Source organism: Heptranchias perlo, chromosome 5 (assembly GCF_035084215.1).
Source record: "Heptranchias perlo isolate sHepPer1 chromosome 5, sHepPer1.hap1, whole genome shotgun sequence".
Lineage (NCBI taxonomy): Eukaryota > Metazoa > Chordata > Chondrichthyes > Hexanchiformes > Hexanchidae > Heptranchias > Heptranchias perlo.
Window position 1 is genome coordinate 13,523,969 of NC_090329.1, and position 26,675 is coordinate 13,550,643.

The 26,675-nt window shown below is 40.6% G+C and overlaps 1 protein-coding gene across 1 annotated transcript in view; it reads right to left on the minus strand.

Moving 5' to 3' along the window:
• Positions 1-26,675, minus strand: part of smap1 (small ArfGAP 1) — a 311,358-nt gene that overhangs the window by 200,861 nt on the left and 83,822 nt on the right. The window contains exons 5-6 of the mRNA XM_067984029.1: positions 2,050-2,127; positions 472-561 (exon numbers count right to left, since the gene is read on the minus strand). Coding sequence (XP_067840130.1) covers positions 472-561; positions 2,050-2,127 — 168 coding nt within the window. The remainder of the gene's footprint in view (positions 1-471; positions 562-2,049; positions 2,128-26,675) is intronic.

The following is a 26,675-nucleotide window of genomic DNA, read 5'->3' on the forward strand; positions in this document are numbered from 1 at the left end:
CTATTTCCCCATGAAGGGCCGCACAGCTAGGCTCTTGGGTCAGTACACACAGCCCCACTTCTATTAGGGGTAACTGGATAGCCGTCAGGGACAGGAACCCTGGTCAATTTGCTCCTCCAGTGAGTGAAGCTAATTGCTTCAGTTGAGATCAGCTAACTTAGTACAGACTGGAGATTGACCCTATTTGGTGTGGTTCAGTTACTCAGAGCCATTAGCGAGCTGTTAACATTCCGTTTAACACCTAATCCTTCAGATTACAAAATTTGCCTGCACTGTGACAAAATTGATAGGTCTTCTGGCTGTTATCCTTCCCAAAACCAAAACAGTTTGCCAGTTTACGAACGTGATGCCTCTACACAAATATACCACGTCTTTATTCCCTTCTAATTTGGCAAATGACACATAATACCAATCCCCTGCACTTTAAGAGCAATATTTGCCATTCAAAAATGGATCAGTTATTGAACTCACCATTTTTACTTTGTCAAAAGCAACAGGTTTATTTGATTTCTCTTGGTCTTTTCCCCTCTTCTTTTCATCTTTCCTTTTGTCCTTTTCTCTCTGCAAACATAAAATTGCACTTATAACCTATATATCAAAAAATAACTCCTCCAAGCTCAAAAGATTACATATAGTTCCTATTTGTTGCCACTTACGTAAAATAACGCATCATTCATAAAAAAATAGCATAAAACAGGTATTAGCTTCTGATCAGGCATTATTTCCTCTTTTGTGATTAAATGATGTTTAAACAGTTTAATTCTCATTCACTTTAAATGGAGAGGAAGAGGCAACTCTTATTGGCAACATAGTAGCCACTGGCAAACAGTTCCACCACATTATTCCTATTTATATACTATGCAGTGCTAACATGCAGGTTTGGACTAGCAACTCTCAGCAGTTTTGATCTTGAATGGAGATCGGAGCTTCAACATGCACTTCAGGTACAGTAAATTTTGTTCTAACAAAACATACGAGTAATTCTTGGCCACCCTCCTCAAACTAGTGACAGGCTTAGAGCAACATTGGCAGAGGCCGGGCGGGGGAAGACTGCCGTCAATGTCTACGTTTGATGACGTAACAGCACAGCAGGTAATCTTAACTTTATGTAGCAATGATCATATTTGAAATATCGTGTTTAATTTTGAGCACCTTACCTTCAAAGAAACATTAACCTACATTCAGAGTTCAGAGCTCAGAGCTCAGCTGATGAGGACAGTGGGCAACTGGACGAAACAGACTGGGAAAGTCTCCAGTTAGCTGATCTCAGAAAGGGCATTAGGAGTGTTACAATTGGTCTCCGTAATCTTGGGAGGAAAAATTAAGCCTTCAAATAATAGAGTGGATAAGTGATTAGTTAACTGGATTGAAGGTTATAAGGTTTGTATGAATGGTCCCCAGCTTTTGAGATGTGTTATCAATGGAATGGAACTGGTCAGAAAAGTGCGTTCTAAAATAGACATAAAAAATGTTCTTCCATTACTTCCAGCATTTTTTTGCGGGGGTGGGGGGGGGGGTGCAGTGGAGAACCAGAGGTTTAGCCTGTTGGGGGTTTTTAACAACAGTTGGCTGCATTGTGTTGGGTGGAACTCACAGGAGGGCAAACTGTAGAGGAAATGGGTTGATCAATCAAGCCGCCCTCTCATTTCTTACTAGCAGTGCAGCAACAAAGGTGAAGGTTTCAAGCAGGCCTGGTGCATTTCTGATGGACTGTTGTTTTGTTTCAACACCAAATGAAATAGCAGACAGACGCACTTATCTTTGGTGAATGGTCACTTGGCAAAATAATGGGTATTGAATATCACAGATCTGAAGTTCTATAGTACAAAATAAATGTCAGTGTGATATCGTTTACAAAACAGACACAGCAGGTTCTCTCTAGAAACTTATTATGTCTCCTTCCTAACATTTGTAAGCATGATTTGCATTCCTACCAGGGCTTGCTAATGAAACATTTATTAATTAAACCTATAGAAAGATCATGCACTGCAGAGTGAAACACATCACATTCAGTGTCCATCACTACTTGATAGTTCTGTAAAAGAATACCTCCAGTTTGCTCTTCTCAGCAGCATTTGATAAAGAAGGAGATGATGGCAAGGGCGCAGCAACATCAGAGGAGGTTATCTGCATAGAACAGATGAAAGGAACAAGCAGATGTGCATGAAGAAATAATAGTTAGAAGCAGAAAACAAGCATTAGCATAAATTTTAGAATATAAAAAGAGCTACAAGCTGAAATGTCAACACCCAATATCAGTGACCAATGAAATAAAGTAGTGTGATCAGCCATTTTTTGTAGGGTATCAATCTAGATAAATTGCACAACCACATAATTCAGGCGTACAAATTTGTGACTACTGTAATTTCAACACCTTTAAAAAGAAAATATTGTAATACTGTCCATGGTCCAGAAGTCTATTTGATCACATCTCTTAAGCTGCTAATACGATGTTGAAAGCTCTTTGCACACACAAGCAAAATGTAGGATAATTTCAGATTAAGCTCCTTTATATGTGGATGTTATCCATGATTAGATCATTGCTATAATTGTGGATAACATCCACATATATAAAGTGACTTCTTTTCCTTATATAAATATTTTTATCACTCAGTCACAACCTTTCATACTCAAGGCGAGAAGGAGCTCCTCACGTCTAATGCTACAAACTCACTCTGAAATTCAGCTAGGGAGCTTTAGGCTACAAAACTATGAACCTCCTTCCCTCATGTTATCAGCACTTCCCAGAAGGAAAACTGTTAAAAACAAACAACCATTATTGCACAGCCCATTACACAGTGTCAACAAACCTATTATTTAGCTGATAAATTCAGCAATAATCCTCCACTTCTAAAGTGAACGCTGTCAATGTGTTTTCTTTGGACTTATTTTGGAACACCCTAGAGACTACTCCAGTTGCACAAATATCACTCTTAAAACTTTTGTAATAGGAGCCAGCTAATAACACAAATGCAGTAGCCTTTGGGATATGATCTTTCACTTGGAAATTGTCAAGTCTAAGACACTACAGATTAGGTAAACTGCATGGCTGACACAGGCCAGAATATCTAATCACTACTAGTACATTGCAATAGTGACTAATACTTCAAAAAAAAATTACTTGGCTGTAAAGCGCTTTGGGACGTCCCAAGGTCGTGAAAGGTGCTATATACATGCAAGGTTTTTCTTTCTTTCTTTCTCTACTATTACTACTACTACACCTCTGGATAATAAATCCCAACTAACTTTTCTGGTATGCACCATACTAACATTTCCCATTTTACTAAATCAAATTGTTTCAAAAATACAATACTACTAGTTTAATGTCATTTTTCCACTGGACTGCTTCAAGTATTTCTATGATATCTGAACTCAGCTAATCAACAGTCAAATTAGTATCTGTGGAGATAACAGAATCAATTTCATATTAATCTGCCTATTTGTGTACTGATCCAAAAGAAGGACTCAAGTTTGATAGACTTGTTGTGGAAGTAAAGGAAAACTGATTTCTCTCAGACCATAACAGGATGATTGGGTACTCTAATATCGCTAGCAACAGCAGGTAGAGTACTTACCTCCAATTCAGAGGCAATGGGATTGAATGATATCTGAACTCAGCTAATCTACAGTCAAATTAGTATCTGTGGAGATAACATTTTGGGCATATGTCAGTTCTAATGAAGGGTTATGTGCCCAGAATGTTAAATTTATCGGTTTGGATTGTCAGATGGTGACTGAGCAGCTGTGTGTTTCCAGTTTTCTGTTTTTGTTTGATTTCCAACACTTCAGTTTTTTACTTTTTTATTAGTACACTGATTCCCAACTGGGTATGATGCCTCAGAGCATCTTGTGGTAGCACAGCATTCTATCTTGTGTAGGGAAATCAAAAAAGTAGACATGCCTAGCTTGTTCAGCAAAAGCACAGCTCAGTTGGCCAATACACTGAAGCACTGATTAAACGCCTCTTCCTGACACCCCTTGCTAACTGACATTAGAAGCAATTCCATCTCTTTTGAGAACCCAAGGTAAATATGGCTGGCAGAAGTGTCATACTTTGGCCACAAGCATTTTAGTGCGTCAATTGTGAGCATCAGCAATTGTGAATGGACCAAGGCATTTTGCACAGTATCGACAGCCTATGCCAAAGTTGGTCTCAACTGTGGAGACACTTCTTTGCTTTGATGCAGGTAATGTAATAAGTGGGTCAGTACAGAACTACTAGATACCAGTGCAGTCAGAAATTCCATTCTTTTGTACAAAATGTTGTGCCTCAGCACCTTGTGCTGTTTTTGGCTGCTTTATGAGTCTATTGAAACCATATTATCTTAATATGCAAGAGCTGACAATATCAGATCTCACTAGAATTGGGATAACCAGATACATTTAGTGAGTGCAAAACATCAGAAAATTACTAGTTAATGACACTTCTACAGATTTACACGTTAAAGAAAAAAAAATTACCTGACTTCGCAATAGGATTTATATCACGTATGTTATAATGTCCTGATAAGTCACACCAAAAAACATGTCAGAATGAAAAATGCTGTGAAGTTGCAAATGCATTCCTCACAAAATGAAATTAATCACTAAAGTATATTAAGCTTGAAAAATTACTGAACTGTGTGCAGAAGGAGAAACTATTTGATATTCATGAACTCTTCACAAAATGTAAAACAAATTCTACTGAAGATATTTCATTGCTAAACAATACAATTTTCCCACCAACATTCAATACCTCATTTATAGTAAGAAAGAATTACTGAAAATCTACTACGAGATGAAGTAGGGAGGGAGGAGGCTCGTGTGGAGCATAAACGTAGTCATAGACAGGTTGGGCCAAATGGCCTGTTTCTATGCTGCAGTTTCATGCAACTCGATGTACTACTAAAACCAAGCTAGGAGCTGCAGTGAGAGATGAGACAGAAACTGCAGAATGGCAGAGTTAGGACAAGACAAAGGAAGTAAAAGTTTAAAGATAACATAAAAGGGGAGTGGGGCCCATGTCAACAGGCATCCCTAACTGATGAGGAACTTTGTTCACAAATTGCTACGGCTTCTATTCTGGGCAAATTTGCATAATGGGAGATTTCAACTTTCCTTGTATTACATGGTCTGATGGCAAACCATCTAGTGTACTGAGGGCAAACCATCTAGTGTACTGAGGAAGAGTAGCTGAGACTTTTGTGGACATAATCAGTGATTGTTTCCTTACACAGCATGTTGATGAAGCATCTAGGGATAGACAAATTCTTGATCTGGTTTTTTAGCAGTGTCCCTAGTGCTATATCAAACCTCCATGTAGGGGAACACCTGGCCAGGTTTAATCTTATTGGCCAAAGGCTGCAGCCAATCCAATGCTGGTCCCATATTTTAAGAGGGCTAATTTTACAAAAATGGCCAAGAGCTGACAAAAGAGGACGAGGCAACCCTACTAGATAGGCAACCCTACTAGATAGGCAACCAAATACTGTGGACAAATGGGTTCTATTTAAAACCACTCTCAAATAGAATGAAGCCATGCATGTCACAATGGTTAAAAAAAGGGCACATGGCAAAACAAAACCCTTATGGTTGACAAAGAACGTGCAGAGGCAAATCAGATTGAAGCAGAAGACATTCTACACACTTAAGGAACTTAACACAAAAAAGAACAGGGATAAGTATTGCGTGCAATTGAGAGAGACAAAAACAGCCATAAGATTAGCCAAGAGATCTCTGGAAAAGATGGTGCGCAATTGTAGCAGTAATAGCAGATGATTTTTCAGCTATGTAAGGAGTCAGAAGACCATTAAGGGTTATATAGAGCCACTGAAGGACAGATTCAAACTATGGCAGAGCTGCTAAATAACTATTTCGCATCAGTTTATACACCTGAAGTTGATGCTCATGTTCCAGGTATGGGGTGCTCTGTATTGAATAGCATTATTATTAAAAAAGATTAGTAATGTTATCTTGGATAGAATAGAAAAGCTCAAAATTGATAGGGCTCCAGGTCTGGATAATATCCGCCCAAGGGGGGACAGGTGCTCTATGAGCCCTTCGTCCATATCCAATAGTTCAATAGAGTCAGGGGTAATAGGAACATAAAAACGTAAGAAATAGGAGCAGGAGTAGGCCAATCGGCCCTTCGAGCCTGCTCCGCCATTTAATAAGATCATGGCTGATCTGATCCTAACCTCAAATCTAAATTCATGTCCAATTTCCTGCCCGCTCCCCGTAACCCCTAATTCCCTTCACTTCTAGGAAACTGTCTATTTCTGCTTTGAATTTATTCAATGATGTAGCTTCCACAGCTTCCTGGGGCAGCAAATTCCACAGACCTACTACCCTCTGAGTGAAGAAGTTTCTCCTCATCTCAGTTTTGAAGGAGCAGCCCCTTATTCTAAGATTATGCCCCCTTGTTCTAGTTTCACCCAACCTTGGGAAAATCCTCACCGCATCCACCTGATCAAGACCCTTCACAATCTTATATGTTTCAATAAGATCGCCTCTCATTCTTCTGAACTCCAATGAGTAGAGTCCCAATCTACTCAACCTCTCCTCATATGTCCGCCCCCTCATCCCCGGGATTAATCGAGTGAACCTTCTTTGTACTGGCTCGAGAGCAAGTATGTCTTTTCTTAAGTATGGACACCAAAACTGTATGCAGTATTCCAGGTGCGGTCTCACCAATACCTTATATAACTGCAGCAATACCTCCCTGTTTTTATATTCTATCCCGCTAGCGATAAACGCCAACATTCCGTTGGCCTTCTTGATCACCTGCTGCACCTTCATACTAACTTTTTGATTTTCTTGCACTAGTACCCCCAGATCCCTTTGTACTGCAGTACTTTCCAGTCTCTTGCCATCAAGAAAATAACTTGCTCTCTGGTTTTTCCTGCCAAAGTGCATAACCTCACATTTTCCAATATTGTATTTCATCTGCCAAATCTCTGCCCACTCACCCAGCCTGTCTATATCCCCCTGCAGGTTTTTTATATCCTCCTCACTCTCTACTTTCCCTTAGTAGTTCCCTTAGACTGGAAGCTAGCTCATGTAGTTCCCATTTTCAAAAAGGAGGGCACATCAGAGCCAGGGAACTACAAGCCCATCAGCCTGACATTCATTATTGGGAAGATGCTAGAAGGAATCATAAGAGATGCCCTTTACAATCAATGGGAAAGAGAAAGGGCCATTAAAAATTCACAACACTGCTTCTGGAAAAGTAGATCATGCCTTTATTAATGACTTTGACAGTGGTGTTGGGAGTATGGTCAGTAAGTTTGCAGCCGATACCAAAATCTGTGCAAGGGTTAAGACAGTAGAGGAGTACAATCAAATTCAAAGATTTAGATGCACTAGAGAAATGGGCTACACAATGGCAAATAACTTAAATAAATGTAGGGTCACGCATATTGGTAGGACCAATACAAAACACATAATTTCCAGGGAACAATACTGAAAGAGGTTGAGAGAGAAAAAGATCTAGGTGTTATTGTGCACAGATCACTGAAGGTTCATGACCAATGTCGAGAAACTGTAGCTAAAGTTAACAGGGTATTGGGTTGTATCAATAGAACCATTCAGAACAAATCAAAGGACACCATTCTATTATACCGGCTGGTTAGAACGCATTTGGAGTACTGCACCCAGTTTTGGTCCCCTCACATGGCGAGTGATAGTGGCCTTGGAAAAGGTTGAGGATAGCTACGAGAATGATTCCTAGATAAAAGAACCTCAGTTACTCAGATAGGCTTAAGGAGCTGGGTCTGTTTACTTTAGAGCAGCGTAGATTAGAGATGACCTGATAGAGGTTTATAAAATAATGTAAGGGCTGTATAGATTATTCCAGTCTGACAGATTGGTGAGAACCAGGGGATAGGAGCTTAAACTACGCAAGAGTAGGAATAGAATCATAGAATCATAGAATCATAGAAGTTACAACATGGAAACAGGCCCTTCGGCCCAACATGTCCATGTCGCCCAGTTTATACCACTAAGCTAGTCCCAATTGCCTGCACTTGGCCCATATCCCTCGATACCCATCTTACCCATGTAACTGTCCAAATGCTTTTTAAAAGACAAAATTGTACCCGCCTCTACTACTGCCTCTGGCAGCTCGTTCCAGACACTCACCACCCTTTGAGTGAAAAAATTGCCCCTCTGGACCCTTTTGTATCTCTCCCCTCTCACCTTAAATCTGTGCCCCCTCGTTATAGACTCCCCTACCTTTGGGAAAAGATTTTGACTATCTACCTTATCTATGCCCCTCATTATTTTATAGACTTCTATAAGATCTCCCCTTAACCTCCTACTCTCCAGGGAATAAAGTCCCAGTCTGTCTAACCTCTCCCTGTAAGTCAAACCATCAAGTCCCGGTAGCATCCTCGTAAATCTTTTCTGCACTCTTTCTAGTTTAATAATATCCTTTCTATAATAGGGTGACCAGAACTGTACACAGTACTCCAAGTGTGGCCTCACCAATGCCCTGTACAACTTCAACAAGACATCCCAACTCCTGCATTCAATGTTCTGACCAATGAAACCAAGCATGCTGAATGCCTTCTTCACCACCCTATCCACCTGTGACTCCACTTTCAAGGAGCTATGAATCTGTACTCCCAGATCTCTTTGTTCTATAACTCTCCCCAACGCCCTACCATTAACGGAGTAGGTCCTGGCCCGATTCGATCTACCAAAATGCATCACCTCACATTTATCTAAATTAAACTCCATCTGCCATTCATCGGCCCACTGGCCCAATTTATCAAGATCCCGTTGCAATCCTAGATAACCTTCTTCACTGTCCACAATGCCACCAATCTTGGTGTCATCTGCAAACTTACTAACCATGCCTCCTAAATTCTCATCCAAATCATTAATATAAATAACAAATAACAGCGGACCCAGCACCGATCCCTGAGGCACACCGCTGGACACAGGCATCCAGTTTGAAAAACAACCCTCTACAACCACCCTCTGTCTTCTGTCGTCAAGCCAATTTTGTATCCAATTGGCTACCTCACCTTGGATCCCATGAGATTTAACCTTATGTAACAACCTACCTTGCGGTACCTTGTCAAATGCTTTGCTGAAGTCCATGTAGACCACGTCTACTGCACAGCCCTCATCTATCTTCTTGGTTACCCCTTCAAAAAACTCAATCAAATTCGTGAGACATGATTTTCCTCTCACAAAACCATGCTGACTGTTCCTAATTAGTCCCTGCCTCTCCAAATGCCTGTAGATCCTGTCCCTCAGAATACCCTCTAACAACTTACCCACTACAGATGTCAGGCTCACTGGTCTGTAGTTCCCAGGCTTTTCCCTGCCGCCCTTCTTAAACAAAGGCACAACATTTGCTACCCTCCAATCTTCAGGCACCTCACCTGTAGCGGTGGATGATTCAAATATCTCTGCTAGGGGACCCGCAATTTCCTCCCTAACCTCCCATAACGTCCTGGGATACATTTCATCAGGTCCCGGAGATTTATCTACCTTGATGCGCGTTAAGACTTCCAGCACCTCCCTCTCTGTAATATGTACACTCCTCAAGACATCACTATTTATTTCCCCAAGTTCCCTAACATCCATGCCTTTCTCAACCGTAAATACCGATGTGAAATATTCATTCAGGATCTCACCCATCTCTTGTGGTTCCGCACATAGATGACCTTGTTGATCCTTAAGAGGCCCTACTCTCTCCCTAGTTACCCTTTTGCCCTTTATGTATTTGTAGAAGCTCTTTGGATTCACCTTTGCCTGATCTGCCAAAGCAATCTCATATCTCCTTTTTGCCCTCCTGATTTCTCTCTTAACTCTACTCCGGCAATCTCTATACTCTTCAAGGGATCCACTTGATCCCAGCTGCCTATGCATGTCATATGCCTCCTTCTTCTTTTTGACTAGTGCCGCAATCTCCCGAGTCATCCAAGGTTCCCTACTTCTACCAGCCTTGCCCTTCACTTTATAAGGAATGTGCTTACCCTGAACCCTGGTTAACACACTTTTGAAAGCCTCCCACTTACCAGACGTCCCTTTGCCTGCCAACAGACTCTCCCAATCAACTTCTGAAAGTTCCTGTCTAATACCATCAAAATTGGCCTTTCCCCAATTTAGAATTTTAACTTTTGGGCCAGACCTATCCTTCTCCATAGCTATCTTGAAACTAATGGAATTATGATCACTGGTCCCAAAGTGATCCCTCACTAACACTTCTGTCACCTGCCCTTCCTTATTTCCCAAGAGGAGGTCAAGTTTTGCCCCCTCTCTAGTCGGGCCATCCACATACTGAATGAGAAATTCCTCCTGAATACACTCAACAAATTTCTCTCCATCCAAGCCCCTAATGCTATGGCTGTCCCAGTCAATGTTGGGAAAGTTAAAGTCCCCTACTATTACCACCCTATTTTTCTTGACATTAGGCAGTAGTTCTTTTCCCAGAGAGTAGTGAGCCTCTGGAATGTGTTGCCAGCTGGCGTGGTGGGTGCTGACTCTCTGTATGCCTTCAAGAGGAAGCTGGACCATTCCATGACATGGACACAGATCGCATCATATAGAAGGTGAATGGCTATACAGATAACATGTGATCTCCTGGACTAGTTTCGATTGCACGAGGGGGTCGGAGATGAATTTTCCAAACTATTTTTCCTCCCCCCCCTTATTGGCCCTGGGCTTTTGCGTCTTCCAGGAGATTACACGGCTGCAGGGGAGGGGGTAGGAAGTATCTAGTCATGATGCTCCAGCCAGCATGATTGTGAGGCAGGCTTGATAGTCGAACTGGTCTTTTCCTGCCCGTTATTTTCATATGTTGGTATGTCATGCATATAACAGGTCTTTTTACACTTTTCTGTGCACTTCAATGGCAGAAAAAGACCAAATTATAGTCTGATGTCGTAATGTGCTTCAGATATCCATGCACAAAAGCAAGGGTAAAACTCCCAATGCAAGGCTGGCGATGAGTCACGGGCATGGAAACATTGCACGGTGCTTTATTTGGTGTCCCCTTGCACAGCTGCTTTGCAGCAGCAACAGGGTGGGGCTGACTAAGCTGAATCTGCCTAAACTAAATTTCACTCAGAATTCCTGAAGCATAGAGAGAAGACTTCCATCTCATCCGTGGAAACTGAATTCAAGGCCAAATTCCAGAGATGAAAGGATGGTGCGCCGCACGGCTGACAGGTTAGCAGTGTTTGAACGTCATCTCTGCAATGAAATAGAATCAAACCTGATTTTTTTTCCTAGGATTAACATACTGTGGTGAATACTATATAATGCTTCAATTTATTAAGAATGATTTTTTAAAAAAAGTTACAATCAGGTGTTTCCAATCTACTTTACTCAAATTTATACACATATGTAGCAGCTTTAATTGATCAAGGTGACCCTTTTTTTTTTAAACAGCATTTTCCTCTACCTGTTTCCCCCCCCAATTTATTTCACACCAATCACATCCAGAACATTTCTTTTTTTGATCTCAACACTTACCAAATTCAGTTTTTGCTTTCAAATGCAGCTGAACCAAAGATGAGGCCCCAGTAAAATATGTTTCACAGAAAAATCAAGCCTGTCACGCAATATTATGTGCAGTATGTTCCGACACACGAGTGCAGAATGGGATGTAGATTTCTGAGACCATTTAAAACAATTCAATCCCTTTTCCTTCAGGTCATTCTTATATTTCAGAAGTAAACTAGTTATTTAACAAGATAAATATATACCGAAATCTAAACATTAAATTCCCATTTTATTTTTCATTTAAGATACAAAAAGGTACAGAGAAGTGAATTACATGTCCTTGTATTAACTGAATTACATGAATTTATGTCTAGTGGTCAATGAGACACTAAATAATTAACTTGATGAGTCACACTACATACACATATGGAAGCATCCAGAATGAATTGGTTTGTGTAATGAATTGAGGAGAAAAAGTAGTCTAAACCCGGCCATCCGAAGTGCAATATATTTGCCAGCCTCATTCTGCTCATTAGAGTCTGAACCACGTTTTGATCCAATTATGCAATACCCACATGTACAAGACCAAAATCATGTCCAACTCATTCCTTAATCATAGGTTATTTTGTCAGACGCGTGAAAGCTGGAATAGAAAGAACCTATCTTCCCTGTTCTTTTCTCCTCAGTTCACCTCTCTTCCCCCCTTCCTCAGTTTCACACTGAAAGACACACAGCTCCCCATCAGGATGGGTTGACTGCACGGGTGATAGCACTAATAAAAGGAACTGACCAACATATTATGGATGCATCAAGCACAGAATTGAATAACCTACACATGTTGATACAAATTCCACATAAAAGAATTTAAGAAACCCAAGGGACAAAGTGTCATGTACAAATGACATATTCAGGACTGCTACTTTAATTTGTTGATTGTTGATTTAGTTCAATGCACATTGATTGAAGCCTAAACATTTAACAAGATTAAGTTTTCCTTCAAAACATCCATATTATAGTCCTGGCATAATATAGCTCTCAAGCATGACCAACAGCAAGTTCTATTCAATGGTAATCTTGAGCTACAGTAGCATTGGTTAGCCACAATATAAGACCTGAAGAAAACAATACCCAGAAATTCATTGCGCATGGCATCATTTGGGTATCCATTTACAATGAATCAAACACACTATGCACCAGTAGGAAAGTAATTTGTACGTAGCCTTTGGCTTCCTCCAAAAATGGAGCAGCACTGTATATATGACGTGACATTTAGCACATACTGGTTGTGCATGTGCGGTGATGCCTCAGGAGAAATCTGAAGCATGCAATGTGAACAAATATATCTTACTATCACAACTGAAAGACGTTAGGACCATGTCCCAATGCACTGATGTTCAAGCTAAGGCACAAAAGATTCAAGGCATATGCTGGTTCTATTACTAAAGAGGGGAGACAGTGGAAATATACAGCTAATTCAGTCACATGCTCTTAAGACCTGATACTCCAAAATCAAACTGACATTATCAGATGACCACAAGACATCCCTGGACTTTTAATGACACTTTAGCATGTGACTGGAAAGAATATTATGCCTGCACTTTATATTTAATTAATCCAGATAACTGCAAAATAGACTACTTATATCAATCTTTACTAACTAAATCAAGGATGTAGAAACATGAGGTAAGAGTGGTTTACATAATTCAATGCGATTTTTTTGCATTAGCAATGAACTCCTGTAATACATACATGTTTCACATGCAACCTCTTATTCTCAAAATCCTATTTTCATCTCAGTAAAGGCAAATTTACAAGCTTAAATTGAATTAAGCTAGCTGAAACAAATTTTAGAAAGTAGCAATTTGAATGACAATTTTTAATCCAAGAATAATCACTCTCAGTAGACCCGTTCCTGTACAGATCCCTCAGCAATTACTCATATACAATAACTGCTGAAAGGTTGTGAAACTTGCACAGTAAAATCATAAAACTTCATTAAAGCAAACGATAGCAAGTCCAAAATTCCTTCCAAAAAACTGAATTTACTGGGGAAAGTCACGATAGTAACAGTCATTTCAAGTTTGGGAACTAGGCTTAAATTCAGGGTGTAAAAAGAGCAAGGGTGGGTGGGAGGGAGACAGAGAGAGCGCGCCAGTGGGCGACAGAGAGCGCGCCAGTGGGCGACAGAGAGCGCTCAGGAGCGACAGAGAGCGCTCAGGAGCGACAGAGCGCGCGAGCAGTTGATATTTATCACTCACTGCTACACAGTAGGATAGTATGCAAGATGTACCAGTTAGACGCTGATATCTGAGATTGAGTAGTATTGAAGTGGGAGGGGAGGTTTAGCTTCACTGGGACTTTGATAGCATTGCGGTAAGTTCCTGGGGTTTGGCAGAACTGGGATGGGCATCCTGAAGATTGGCAGGACGCGAGAATACAAAACCAGAATTTGTCAGAACTCGGGGGTGGGAGAGGTGGAATATGGGGCTTGGCTCACTGATGGATTCCTGGTATCTGTCAGCAATGAGGAGAGATGGAGAGCATGGGCCTGAAAGCACTCGGGGTATCAGATCCCTGGTCTGACAGCACTGGTTTTTGAAGTTGCTTGAAAGATCTCCACAAACATTAAAGTCAGTGTTTCTGCCTGTATCTCTATTCGTCCATCATTAATTACAATGTTTATATTTTCTACCCATCAACAAAACATAGCTGATAGTAATCAGAGCCTGTTTGCCTGAGAAGCTTTCAGAATTTGTTCTGAACTGAAATTATGTTGAGAAAGTTACTGCTGCTTTTCATTTTGCAACTTGACACGCTTCCTTAAATTCCTAAAAAATGAATAGATTTTATTTTTTTTTAAATTCAGTTGAAAACCTACTCAAAGTCATCATCTAGATTGCATTCAAATCATTTCCAAAAACAAAGAGACTGTTTTACATAAAAATGGGGGGGGTTTGAGTTTCCGCCGGTAATATCAGCGCAATCCGGGGGGAATCAGCCAAACCAACGCAAAAGGTCGGGGAATTCTAAACACAATTGAGTTACGCCCAAAACCACTTACGTTTGTGTTTTCTGTGAACTTTTCCACTGGTTTAAGATTCAATTCACCTGGCTCAGTCCCCACCCACAAAACTGGCTATGCCCCTAGGTCTAAATTGTGAGATTCTGACCAGTGCAGAAATCCTCCAGGAGCGTGTCGCTCACTAATTGAATACCGGTGCGAGTGACAACACCGCAAAGGAGTGCAGACCAGAACATGGCACCATCAGGCAAAGGACTGCACGGGGGGGGGGGGGCACAGCAAAGTGTAGGAATATAATGGTTATAAGGTATTCAATAGTTAGGGGGACAAACAGGCGTTCCTGCAACCGTCAACGTGAGTTCCACTTGGTATGTTGCCTCCCTGGGTAAAGGACATCACTGAGAGGGGGCAGAACATTTTCTTTTGGGGGGGGGGGGGGGGGGGGGGGAGGGGGGGAGGGAACTGCCAGAAGTCGTGGTTCATGTGGGAACCAATGATATAGGAAGGGAAAGGGTTGAGGTCCTGTAGTCAGAGTTTCAGGAGCTAGGGAGGAAGTTAAAAAGCTGGGCCTCAAAAGGTGGCAATCTCTGGATTACTCCCAGTGCCAAGTGGTAGTGAGTATAGGAATCGTAGGATAAAACCGGTTAATGCGTGGCTGGAGAAAAGGTGTCGGAGGGAGGGCTTCAGATTCCTGGGGCCTCAGAACTGGTCCCAATGCAGGATGGACCTGTTCAAGATGGACGGGTTGCACCTCAACAAAGCTGAGACCAATGACCTCACAGTGAGGTTAACTAGTGCTGTGAGGGAGGGTTTAAACTAATTTGGCAGGAGGGTGGGCACCAGGATGAAACATTAGAGAGGAGAAACAAGGTGCACAGAGTACCAGGAGAGACGAATAGCACTAGCGTAAAGAATAGTTCTGAAATAGGAGGGATCAGACAGGGGGCAAATGTGAGGCAATCTAAGATGAGTTTGGAGTGCATGTGCGTAAATGCACATAACGTGGTAAATAAGGTTGGTGAGCTGCAGGCACAAGTTGCCACATGGGACTATGATATAGTGGCTATATCACAGACCTGGCTCGAAGAACGGGAGGATTGAGTACAATATTCCTGGCTATAAAGGTATTCAGGAAAGATAGAGAAGGAAGGGGGGGCGGGGGCGGTGGCAGTATTGATCAAAGAAACTGTTATAGTACTGGAAAGGGATGATGTAGATGAGGGGTCAAAGGCAGAATCTATTTGGTTAGAATTAAGCAACAACAGAGGAGCTATTACACTACTAGGTATATACTATAGGCCAAACAGTGGGAAAGAGATAGGAGAAGCAAATTTGCAAGCAAATTACAGAAAGATGCAAGTGATAATGGGGGACTTCAATTTTCCCAATAATAGACTGGGTCAGTAACAGTGTAATGGTAAAGAGGGGGAGGAATTCCTAAAAAGTAACAAGAGAACTTTCTTGATCAGTGGGTTTCCAACCCAACGAGGAAGGAAACAGCGATGGATCCAGTTCTGGAGAATGAAGTGGAGCATGTTTCAGTTGGGGAGCATTTGGGGAACAATGATCATATCATTAGGTTTAGAATAGTTATGGAAAAGGACAAGGAACAATCAAGCGTAAAAATACTTAACTGGAGGGCTAATTTCAGTGTGTTAAAAAGGGATCTTGGCCTGGTGGCTTGGAATCAAAAATTGGTAGGCAAAACAGTAATTGAACAACGGGAGGCCTTCAAGGAAGAGATAGTTTGGGTAGAGAGTAGACACATTCCCACGAGCAGGAAAGAGAGGGTATCTAAAGCTAGAGCTCCCTGGATAACTGAAAATATAGAAATTAAAATGAAACAGAAAAAGGAGGCTTATGACAAATGTAAGGTTCATTATACAGTAGAGAACCAAACTAAATATGGAAAGTACAGAGGAGATCTAAAAAAGGGAATAAGAGGGGCAGAGAGTATGAGGATACATTAGCGACTAACATAAAAGGGAACCCAAAAGTCTTATGAACATATAAATAAAAGGATAATCAAAGGAAGGGTGGGGCCGATTAAGGACAAAAAAGGTGATCTTGTGGAGACAGAGGGTATTGGCTGAGGTATTAAATGAATACTCTGCATTGGTCTTCAAGAGAGAAGAGGATGCTGGCAATTTAGCAGTAAAGGAAGAGGTAGTAGCGATATTGATAAAATTGGATAAAAATAGATAAAGGAGGTACTTAAAATGTTGGCAGTGCTCAAAGTAGAAAAGCCACCCAGTCCAGATGGGATACATCCTAGATTACTGAGGGAAGGGTGGAAATTGCAGAAGCTCTTGCCACGATCTTCCATTCCTCCTTAGATAAGGGGGTGGTCTCAGAGGACTGGAGGATTGTAATTGTTACACCCCTGTTCAAAAAAGGGGAGAGAGATAAACCCAGCAATTACGGACCAGTCAGCCCAACGTCGGTGGTGGGGAAACTTCTAAAGACAATAATCCGGAACAAAATTAACTGGCTAATAAATGAAATTCAGTACGGATTGGTTAAAAGAAAATCGTGTTTGACTAACTTTATGAGTTCTTTGATGAAGTGACAGAGAGGGATGATGAGGGTAGTGCGGATGACATTGTGTACATGGACTTTCAAAAGACGTTGATAAAGTACCACATAATAGACTTGTTAGCAAAATTAAAGCCCAAGGGATTAAAGGGACAGTGGCAGTGTAGATACGAAATTGGCTACAGGTCAGAAAGCAGAGAGTAATGGTGAACGGTTTTTCATACTGGAGGGAAGTATACATGATGATCCTCAGGAATTGATATTAAGACCACTGCTCTTTTTGATGTATATTAATGACCTGGACTTGAGTGTACAGCATATAATTTCAAAACTCAGAAATGTAGTAAACAATATGGAGGATAGAAGCAGACTTCAGGAGGACATAGACAGACAGGTGAAATGAGCACACACATGGCAGATGAAATTTAATGCAGAGAAGTGTGAAGTGAAACATTTTGGTAGGAAAAATGAAGCGAGGCAATATAAACTAAATGGTACAATTTTAAAAGGGGTGCAGGAACAGAGAGACCTGGAGGTGTATGTACACAAATCTTTGAAGGTGGCAGGACAAGTTGAGAATACGGTTTAAAAAAAGCATATGGGATCCTGGGCTTTATTAATAGAGGCATAGAGTACAAAAGCAAGGAAGTTATGCTAAACCTTTATAAAACACTGGTTAGGCCTCAGCTGGAGCATGGTGTTCAGTTCTGGGCACCACACTTTAGGAAGGATTTCAAGTCCTTAGAGAGGGTGCAGAAGAGATTTACTAGAATGGTACCAGGGATGAGGGACTTCAGTTATGTGGAGAGACTGGAGAAGCTGGGATTGTTCACCTTATAACAGAGAAGGTTAAGAGGAGATTTGGTAGAGGTGTTCAATATCATGAATGGTTTTGATAGAGTAAATAAGGAGAAACTTTCCAGTGGCAGAAGGGTCAGTAACCAGAGGACAGATGTAAGGTGATTGGCAAAAGAACCAGAGGTGACATGAGGAAACATTTTTTAAATGCAGCGAGTGGTTATGAACTGGAATATACTGCCTGAAAGGGTGGTGGAAGCAGATTCAATAATAACTTGCAAAGGGGAATCAAATACTTGAAGAGAAAAAAAATTCAAGGCTATAGGGAAAGAGCAGGGGACTGGGATTACTTGGATAGCTTTACCAAAGAGCCAGCACAGGCACAATGGGCCAAATGGCCTCCTTCTGTGCTGTATCATACTATGATACTATTGCGCTGGTTCAGGGAGATTCTTCAAATTGGACTCATTTTCTAAGGCGTACAGGCACTAGTGGTCACATTTTTAAAATTTTTCATATCAAAAATATTTTATTTACTAAGAAACTGACACCACTGAAACTTTTAAAATAGTTTTTTTTTAAAAAAGTCATTTTCAGTGATTTTGAAATCAGGCTACTGACAGGTGGAGGACTGGGCACATTAAAAGTGCTTATTTTTGGTGATAAACACATTTTCAGCTGAATTAATAAAACTGCACCAGGAAAATACATCAAGGAATACTTTTTAAATGGAAAAAAAAACAATTATGTTCTATTACACTGCCCGATTGCACTGGTTCATGGAAGATTTTAAGTTTGGGATTATGCAAATTAATTTTATCGGAAACTTGAACTGGAATCTAACCAGTGCAATTTCGAGTGCATTTTCCTGATTGCGCCCAAAGCGAAAACTCTACCTCTCATTGTTTATAATTCAAACAAAAAGCAACAGGTGTGTCCTCAATACAATCCGTCACATTTGAAGGCGATCTTTTTATTCTTCCCCTCCCTCTCTCATACTGTTCCTATTTTAAAAAAGACATTCAATATAAACTCGTCCTGATTAAAGATTTTCTTCAAATAATTTTGCAAAACAATCAAGCAGGTAATGCTGGAAGTTGAAGAGCAGAATCGAAGCACTTGGGCTGACTAAAAGCTCCTGATTTATCTTGGGAAACTGCACATCACACATGCTCAGACTGCAGGATCTCCCTTTGGCTAAAAGAAGCAAGTATCTGGGCAAAATTATCAAATCCAAGCCCAAGCTTTTGGAAAAGGTTGAGGCCTTCAAGTAAAAACTTTTAAGGGAGGTATTAAAAGACATAAAATCAATAGTAAATAAATTTAAATAAGGTTGTGAAATATAAGCTAGTCAGCAAAGTACTAACGCAAAAATGTGACACAGTAAGCGTAGGGCAAAGTTCACACCCAGACACAAAAATGATTGATGTTTTTATGAATGATAACATCTAAGTAATAGCTTTATCTTGGCACGGTTATTACGTACCTTAAGTACCTTCTTCATTTTTTGAATGATGCATTCGCTACGCAGCGTATATGTTTGCTTAGTTCTACTGATTCCAGGGAATGAGTGACAAAGTTGTTGACATGGGATCGGCTGTTCACATCCTCCTAATCAGTTAGTGGTTACTATGGTTTGCATTTGATTATGTAGCAAACCATAGTAACCACAAAAGTTCCATTCAGACCCTGTGGAAATGGATCGAAGGAAGTGCAGTGTACGGAGAATGCATCAAAGAATGAAGATACTAACAAAAGGTAGGTAATCTCTTTCTTCATTCTGCATTGTCCACATCCTGCAGAAGCATATCTAAACAGTAAAAATCAGGATGAAGACCCCCTGTAATGGGTTTCAGCACAGACTGAGGGCACAGATTTGTCAAAGAGAAGAATTTAGGAAGTTAGCAAATCCAATTGGTAATACTTTGCAAGTATTCAAATTTTTCCATATAGTAGCCTTAGATAAAGTCAATGGGAAAATTGTTAAGGGAGGTCTAGGACAAGACCATGGAGCACAGAGTATCTTCACAACACTCAATGTGCTAGACTATAGCAGTGGATAATATATTCCACCATTCATTTATCTATAATCTGTTTGTTTAATGGTTTACCCCTGGTTTACCATCCATAGCAAACAAATGATTGACATGTTTTATGACATGACTGAGCTGTAGAGCTCCAAGTACATCTAAGGAAATGAAGTCTATGACGTGACCTGTTTGTAATGGGGAAAATTATCTCCTGTCCTAATGGGAAATGGAAGGCAATTTTAGTTACAAATCAAGGTCAGTTTTTAAAATTACCCAATCAGGGAGCAATCACATACACAGACTAAACAGGAATCGTGGCTTGTTATTTACTAGCTCTGCATGCAGAAACTAATGCCAAGAGCATCATAAATATTAATTCATGCAGACGTGTTCAAAAGGTGAACGTATTAGTTTTTGTAGCATAAAATCAAGAGTCCAATTTAGAACCAACAGAAGTCTAAATGGGCATAATTTACAGATAATGTTCATGAAGCATAACACCAAAAGGTGAACTCTTAGAAGATAAAGATGAAGCAGGTTTGTGAAAAGTTGAACTGGTAGCAAAAGTAAACTCTGATTTTTGGTTCAAACCCCACCATAGCAAGACGTGACAGTGAATTCAGTAAATCTGGTAATTTGTGAACTAGTACCAGAAAAATTAAAAGGAAAGCTTCCGGGTTGTTGTAAAAACCCAGCTGATATCACTAGTATCCTTCAGTGAAAGGAACCTGCCACCCCTACAAGTCTGGCCTATAGAGTATGTAGTTGGCTCTAAAGTGATCTAGCAAACCACTCAGTTGTGATAACAAATCAATACGAAGCGGAGCCCACCATCATCTGCTCATTAGAAGGTCTTCTCAGGGCAACTAGGGATGGGCAATAAATTTTGCCTTGCCAGCATCACCAACATCCTTGAAACATATAAATAAAAAAGATTCAAAATGACACTTGATATTAATGAGCTAGGGTACACCAAGCATTAAAAGATTTCTGTTGTAAGCTTGATACAAAGGTATTTCCTGTTTTAAAAAATGGATTGCTATGTGAAAATATGCATCATTCAAATCTACAGTTCCTAGCCAATCATATGACCATATTGCTTGGACAACCGGCAAGACTTTGGCCATTCTGAACTTGTGCTACTTTATAAACTGATTTAGATCCTTAGGTCCAATATCAATCTTAAGGCACCTGATTATTCGTTATGAAAAACTGGGAATAAAGCCCCTTACGCTCTTCCCGAGGAGGAACTTCTATTGTTCTCGATACAAATAGTTCTCATTTCCAATGATACTGAATTTGACAATAATATGGCTACAGTATTGATCTGACTTGATTGCACCCTAGAAGAGCACAGAAAAGGTCAAAAAGGAAAATAACCATCCCTTATGCTCTCAAGATTCCAAGCATCTGATGTTATTGTCTACTAACACTAAAGAGTTGGAGATGAGCTCCTACTTTTCAACCCAAATAAAGGGAAATGATTCTCAAGTCATTAGGAGGTAGTACCTTGTCCAGTATCTCTACGTAGTCCACAGGGAGATAATGCAGAACCCACTCAGTGTGGAGGTGTAAGATGGACAAATCTAGAATCTCTACCCAAAGTGGTGCTGGAAGAGTGGCTGACTGTTTGTGTCTGCATTTTATGACTGATTCTTAGGTGGACTCTTTGTAGAGGACATGCCCAAAATGGTATATTTTATTAATGTTTCTTGCAATATTCCAATGAAATCTCTACTTGGCTACCAAAGATGCTTTTTCCACTGATTGGACATTGCAACAATTGTTGGTACAATTCATTAGAAATGGATGGCAACAAGTAAAGGACAGCCCTTCAAGTATTATACTGAAGGCCACGTTTCAGAATCTGAAATTATTTGTATCCAATGCGGCTTGTTGCAATGCACCAGTCTGAATTTGATCTTCACCAATAGGGATCAACTGATCAGGTGTACATTCATTAAGTGTAGACCTGTTATAACATGTAACGATCATAAAGGTTCAGTCAAATCATTGCACAACTTGTGGCCTTTTTCAGATTGACACGTCCCATAAATTGCCTTGCAGATGGTGTTAATTAAACACCATAGGATCCAACACCATGAAATCAAGAAACATATTTTCAAAGATTCGGGCAACCCTTAAACTGAAAGTTTCAATGACTCCCAGACTCAAATGTGTATGATTATAGATTGATTTTCTATTATGTAGATGAGTTTTGAGGCCACTCATTAGGTATGATAGAAGGTCTTCAATTTTTTTTTAAAAAATCTACAGATCCAATTTTACATACAGCTACTGAGCCTGGAAACAGGTTGTGCACACTTTCTTTTTTAAAAAAAAGTCAGCTTAATGGCCTTAAACCATATGAGGCTACAGGGATTTCCCTGCAAACAGCAAGCTCTGCTGAACCCAGGAACGTCCCCAACACTCGCTAGCCCTAGCCTGAGGTATGACTAGGTTAGGGGATGCAGCACCAATACCAGTCCATGCCAATGTCACATTATATGGTACCAGTTGGAGAATTGCAGAGTTTGATTCTTCGCTGGTTTATTCAGCAGAATTGAGTCACTTTAAAAGCCAGTGGCGGGGCACAGTGGCAGGCTCAGTGCAGAGTGAAAAAATAGCTGTTGGCACCAACTTAGTAGGCAGACCTTGACACTATTGCATTGGCACCAATTTTCAGTTGTGCAGCAAGGCTTGGTGCCAATTTGAAGTAATCTTGTTTTTGAAGTAGAAAAGTGCCCTTTGGTGATGGTTTTGAACCTACTGCTGCAACCTCAGGTTTGGACAATGCCTGGAAATTTCAGTTGGATCTTCAGCAATTTGCTGATAAATTTCAGGAGACACTCCAATGTCTATTTTATTTTTTGTCTTCCAAGGCTTTTTTGTCAGCTATTAAATGCATTTTGAAACACTTACACTGTCAGGAGTTCCCCAGGGCTGATATATGTATTTTCTACAGTCTAAAAGCACCTTTGATGAAGTACTTCTCAAATTATTTTATTAAAATTTTCTGCTTCTTTTGTTGTCTGAAAGGCTGAATGCTCTGTCTTTTCAGATTCATCATGAGAATTCTGGACAAAGATGACAGCTACTTACATTATAATCTGTAGACAGACATTTTATATTTAAATTATGCTCGCCAAGCTATGAGAATGGGCTACTACACTCGTTACAATCAAAACCCTTTTGTAAGGTTTGATGAAGGCATAATAATTCATTAGTTTACTGAACATAACCTTGAAGGCAGGTATAGTAATTATATTAGAGATCCTTGGAATGACTTCAACAAATCATGAGGAGGGGGGAGGGGGGGGAAGAAATCATGTTCTTTTCTAGAACCACATCCAGTACTTTTGAGAGGTAACTTGTATGAAGTCAGATAATAGGAACATGACACTGGGGCTGGGGCAAAATAAACCATCATTCCAGGTACTGGATGACTGCCTTTTTACAAAGGATTGAATAGCCTATTGGCAAATTTATGTCATCATGGTCTGTATATCAGTCATGTAATTCCCCAGGACCAACAGGACTAGGGTGAGGCGTGGGAGAAACCTTTGTGGTGTGTGGAGAATGCAGAATGCAGAATGAAGAACCACCTGCCATTAGCTATCTAAAAATAATACAAACATTCCATGTAGACCAGCACATTTCAAATGGATTAGTGGTCTCATATTAGCTAAAAAAAATGAAATCCATAAAAATCTATTTCCATGTAGGCCTAAATCTTCCTCCCATACAGACATTTATGTTCATATAGTATATGTTGCCTCCAAGCAAAAGAAAACTTGGAACTAAACACCATAAAAAGACACAAGTGTTTGATTCTTCTTGAAAGATAATGTTACAGAATAGATTTAATTGCAAGCACTTATAAGACTACGAAGTAGTTTAGTGCTCCTATAACGCCCAACAAACTGCCTTACCTACGACCATACAAGCACTTTACTGCATTAGTCCGACATTTCTTTTGCCCTACACCAACCAATCTCACGGTTTTTGACCAAGACTCCCAATTAGCATCAAATTATGGACAATTTTGTGTTGTCGACCTGTTCCCAGCAGAAGCTCATTTACTGCTCTGTTAATATTGTGAATTGATATTTTAGGACATTTGTAATAAAGCAAATTAGTTGGGGGGGGGGGGGGGGGAGGGAGGAGAAGAGACAGTACTTTTAGGATGCACATACAAGTTTAACATTGGTACAAAATGGCTTTGGCTTTGCCCTGAAGCTAAACTTGTGCAGTGTGAATCAGGTGTAAAGACACAAACTCATTTGACAGCAAAGCAAGGAGGTCTGGCGTCAGGTAAGGCACAGACTTCAAATTCAGGCTGCGTTAACACAGAGATCTATGCAAAACTAAACTGCTTTGCATCAACCTCACTGCTATTGTGTGAATGCACACTTGCTCTTTAGGAGGGGGTCTAAAGAAAATTACTAACTCCAACCTATTAGGAAAAATAAGCTTTTAATGCTCCTTCTCCAGAGTCCCGATACGTTGAATCCATAATGTTGGAAATGAGCCACTTAAGCGTAGAAATTTACTGCACAACAGGTGGCCATTCAGTCCATTGTGTCTGTGTTGGCCCTTTGTTAGAGCAACCCAAAACTAATCCCACTGCTCTGCTCCCTCCCCACAGCTCTATCTCCCTCTGCTTCAAATATTTATCCAATTTTCACTTAAAAAGATGCCATGGCTTCTACCTCACCCTGGGGCAAAGCACTCCAAGCTCCAATAACAACTTGCGTTTATATAGCACCTTAACATAGTAAAATGTTCCAAGGCACTTCACAGGAGCATTATCAAACAAAATCTGACACCAAGCCACATAAGGAGATATTAGGACAGATGACCAAAAGCTTGGTCAAAGAGGTAGATTTTAAGGAGTGTTTTAAAGGAGGTAGAGCCAGTGGGGTTTAAGGAGGGAATTCCAGAGCTTAGGGCCTAGGCAGCTGAAGGCACAGCCGCCAATGATGGAGCGATGAATATTGGGCCAGAATTAGAGGAGCGCAGAGATCTCGGAGGTTTGTAAGGCTGGAGGAGGTTACAGAGATAGGAAGGCACGAGGCCATGGAAGGATTTGAAAACAAGGATGAGAATTTTAAAATCGAGGCGTTGCGGACTGGGAGCCGATGTAGGTCAGCGAGCACATCGGTGATGGGTGAATGGAACTTGGCGCAAGATAGGATAGGGGCAGCAGAGTTCTGGATGCGCTCAATTTTTATGGAGGCTGCAAGGGGGGAGGGCCAGCCAGGACAGCATTGGAATAGTCAAGTCTAGAGGCGTGGGTAAGGGTTTCAGATGAGCTGAGGCAGGGGCGGAGATAGGCGATGTCACGGAGGTGGAAGCAGGCAGTCTTGGTGAAGAAGATATGGGATCGGAAGCTCAGCTCTGAATCAGTCAAATAGGAAACCAAGGTTGTGAACGGTCTGGTTAAGCCTCAGACAGTGGTCAGGGAGAGGGATTGAGTCGGTGACTAAGGAACAGAGCTTGTGGCGGGGACCTAAGACAATGGCTTTGGTCTTCCCAAAATTTAATTGGAGGAAATTTCTGCTCATCCAATACTGGATTTCGGCCAAGCAGTGTGACAAATAACCTGCTGCAAATAACCTCCTAAGCACTCTCCTCACTCATGCAGTGACAATTTTAAATTGATGGCCCCCCTCATCACTAACTTCCCAATTAGAGAGAATAGCCTTTCCTCATTCAACCTTTCAAAATCTGTCAAACTTTAAAAACTTCTGCTCTTGTGAAAACAGCCCTAGTATTTCAAATCTCTCCTCACAACTGTAGCTTCGGCCCTGGCTTCATCCTGGTGAATCTACACAGTATATTTTCTATGATTTTCATGTCCAAAACTATTGTATCTGTGGCCTAACCAACTTGTATAAATTTATTACTACATTACACTTGTAACTATGCTCCTATTTATAAAACCCAAAATGCTGTTGGCTGTTTATAAGACTTAATTTACTTGAAGTATAAGTTTCAAAGCATTATGTACTTGAACCACTCAATGTCTGTCCCTCCAAACCCTTCACAAGCTTTCCATTTAGCGTATACTCTCATTCCTGGTTTCTTTTCCTAAAATGTATTATTTCACACTTAGCCACATTAAATTGCATCTTCCACTCATCTACCCATTCCACCAACTTGAAATCCTTTACAGTCCTCAATGTTTCCTAACAGCATACGTCAACCAACCTTCTATCTGTGCTGTTACATTCCCTCTTTACCAAATACCTAAATTTTACCATCAAGTCTCAAGACATCTTATGTCTTGCTTTCTGAAAATCCATCTACGCTGCATTCACTTCTTTCTCTTTACCTATCCAAGTCACCCATTGAAAAAACCTCAAATTTGTCAATCATGACTTGCCTTTATCAAATCCGTGCTGCTTGTCTACATTCCCAATTTTAATTAATTTATCTTAAATTGTGGCTTCTAAGAGTTTGCCAGCAGAGGCTAGACTGATTGGTCGATTCTGCTCTTCCTTCTTGAAGTGAGTTATAATAGCTACTTTCCAGTTCAATAGCACAATTTCCATTAAAATCTGTGGCCAGAGCATCTGCTATGTCCTCTCTGGCATCTTTCAACAGCCTAGGGAACATGCCATCAGGGCCTGGTGATTTATCCACCTCGAGTTACACTAATTATTTATTTTAAGAACTGAAAGGATTCTGGTCCTTCTGTATCATCAGAAAGCACGATGGACTGCTTGTCTGCTATGTGCAGAAGCTTCGTCACAAGGTCATGAGAAAACGCTGAGACTTAAAAAGCAAAATCAGTAACATCAGAGAGCTGAGACTTCAAAGCAAAATTGGTGTCGATGCCACATACA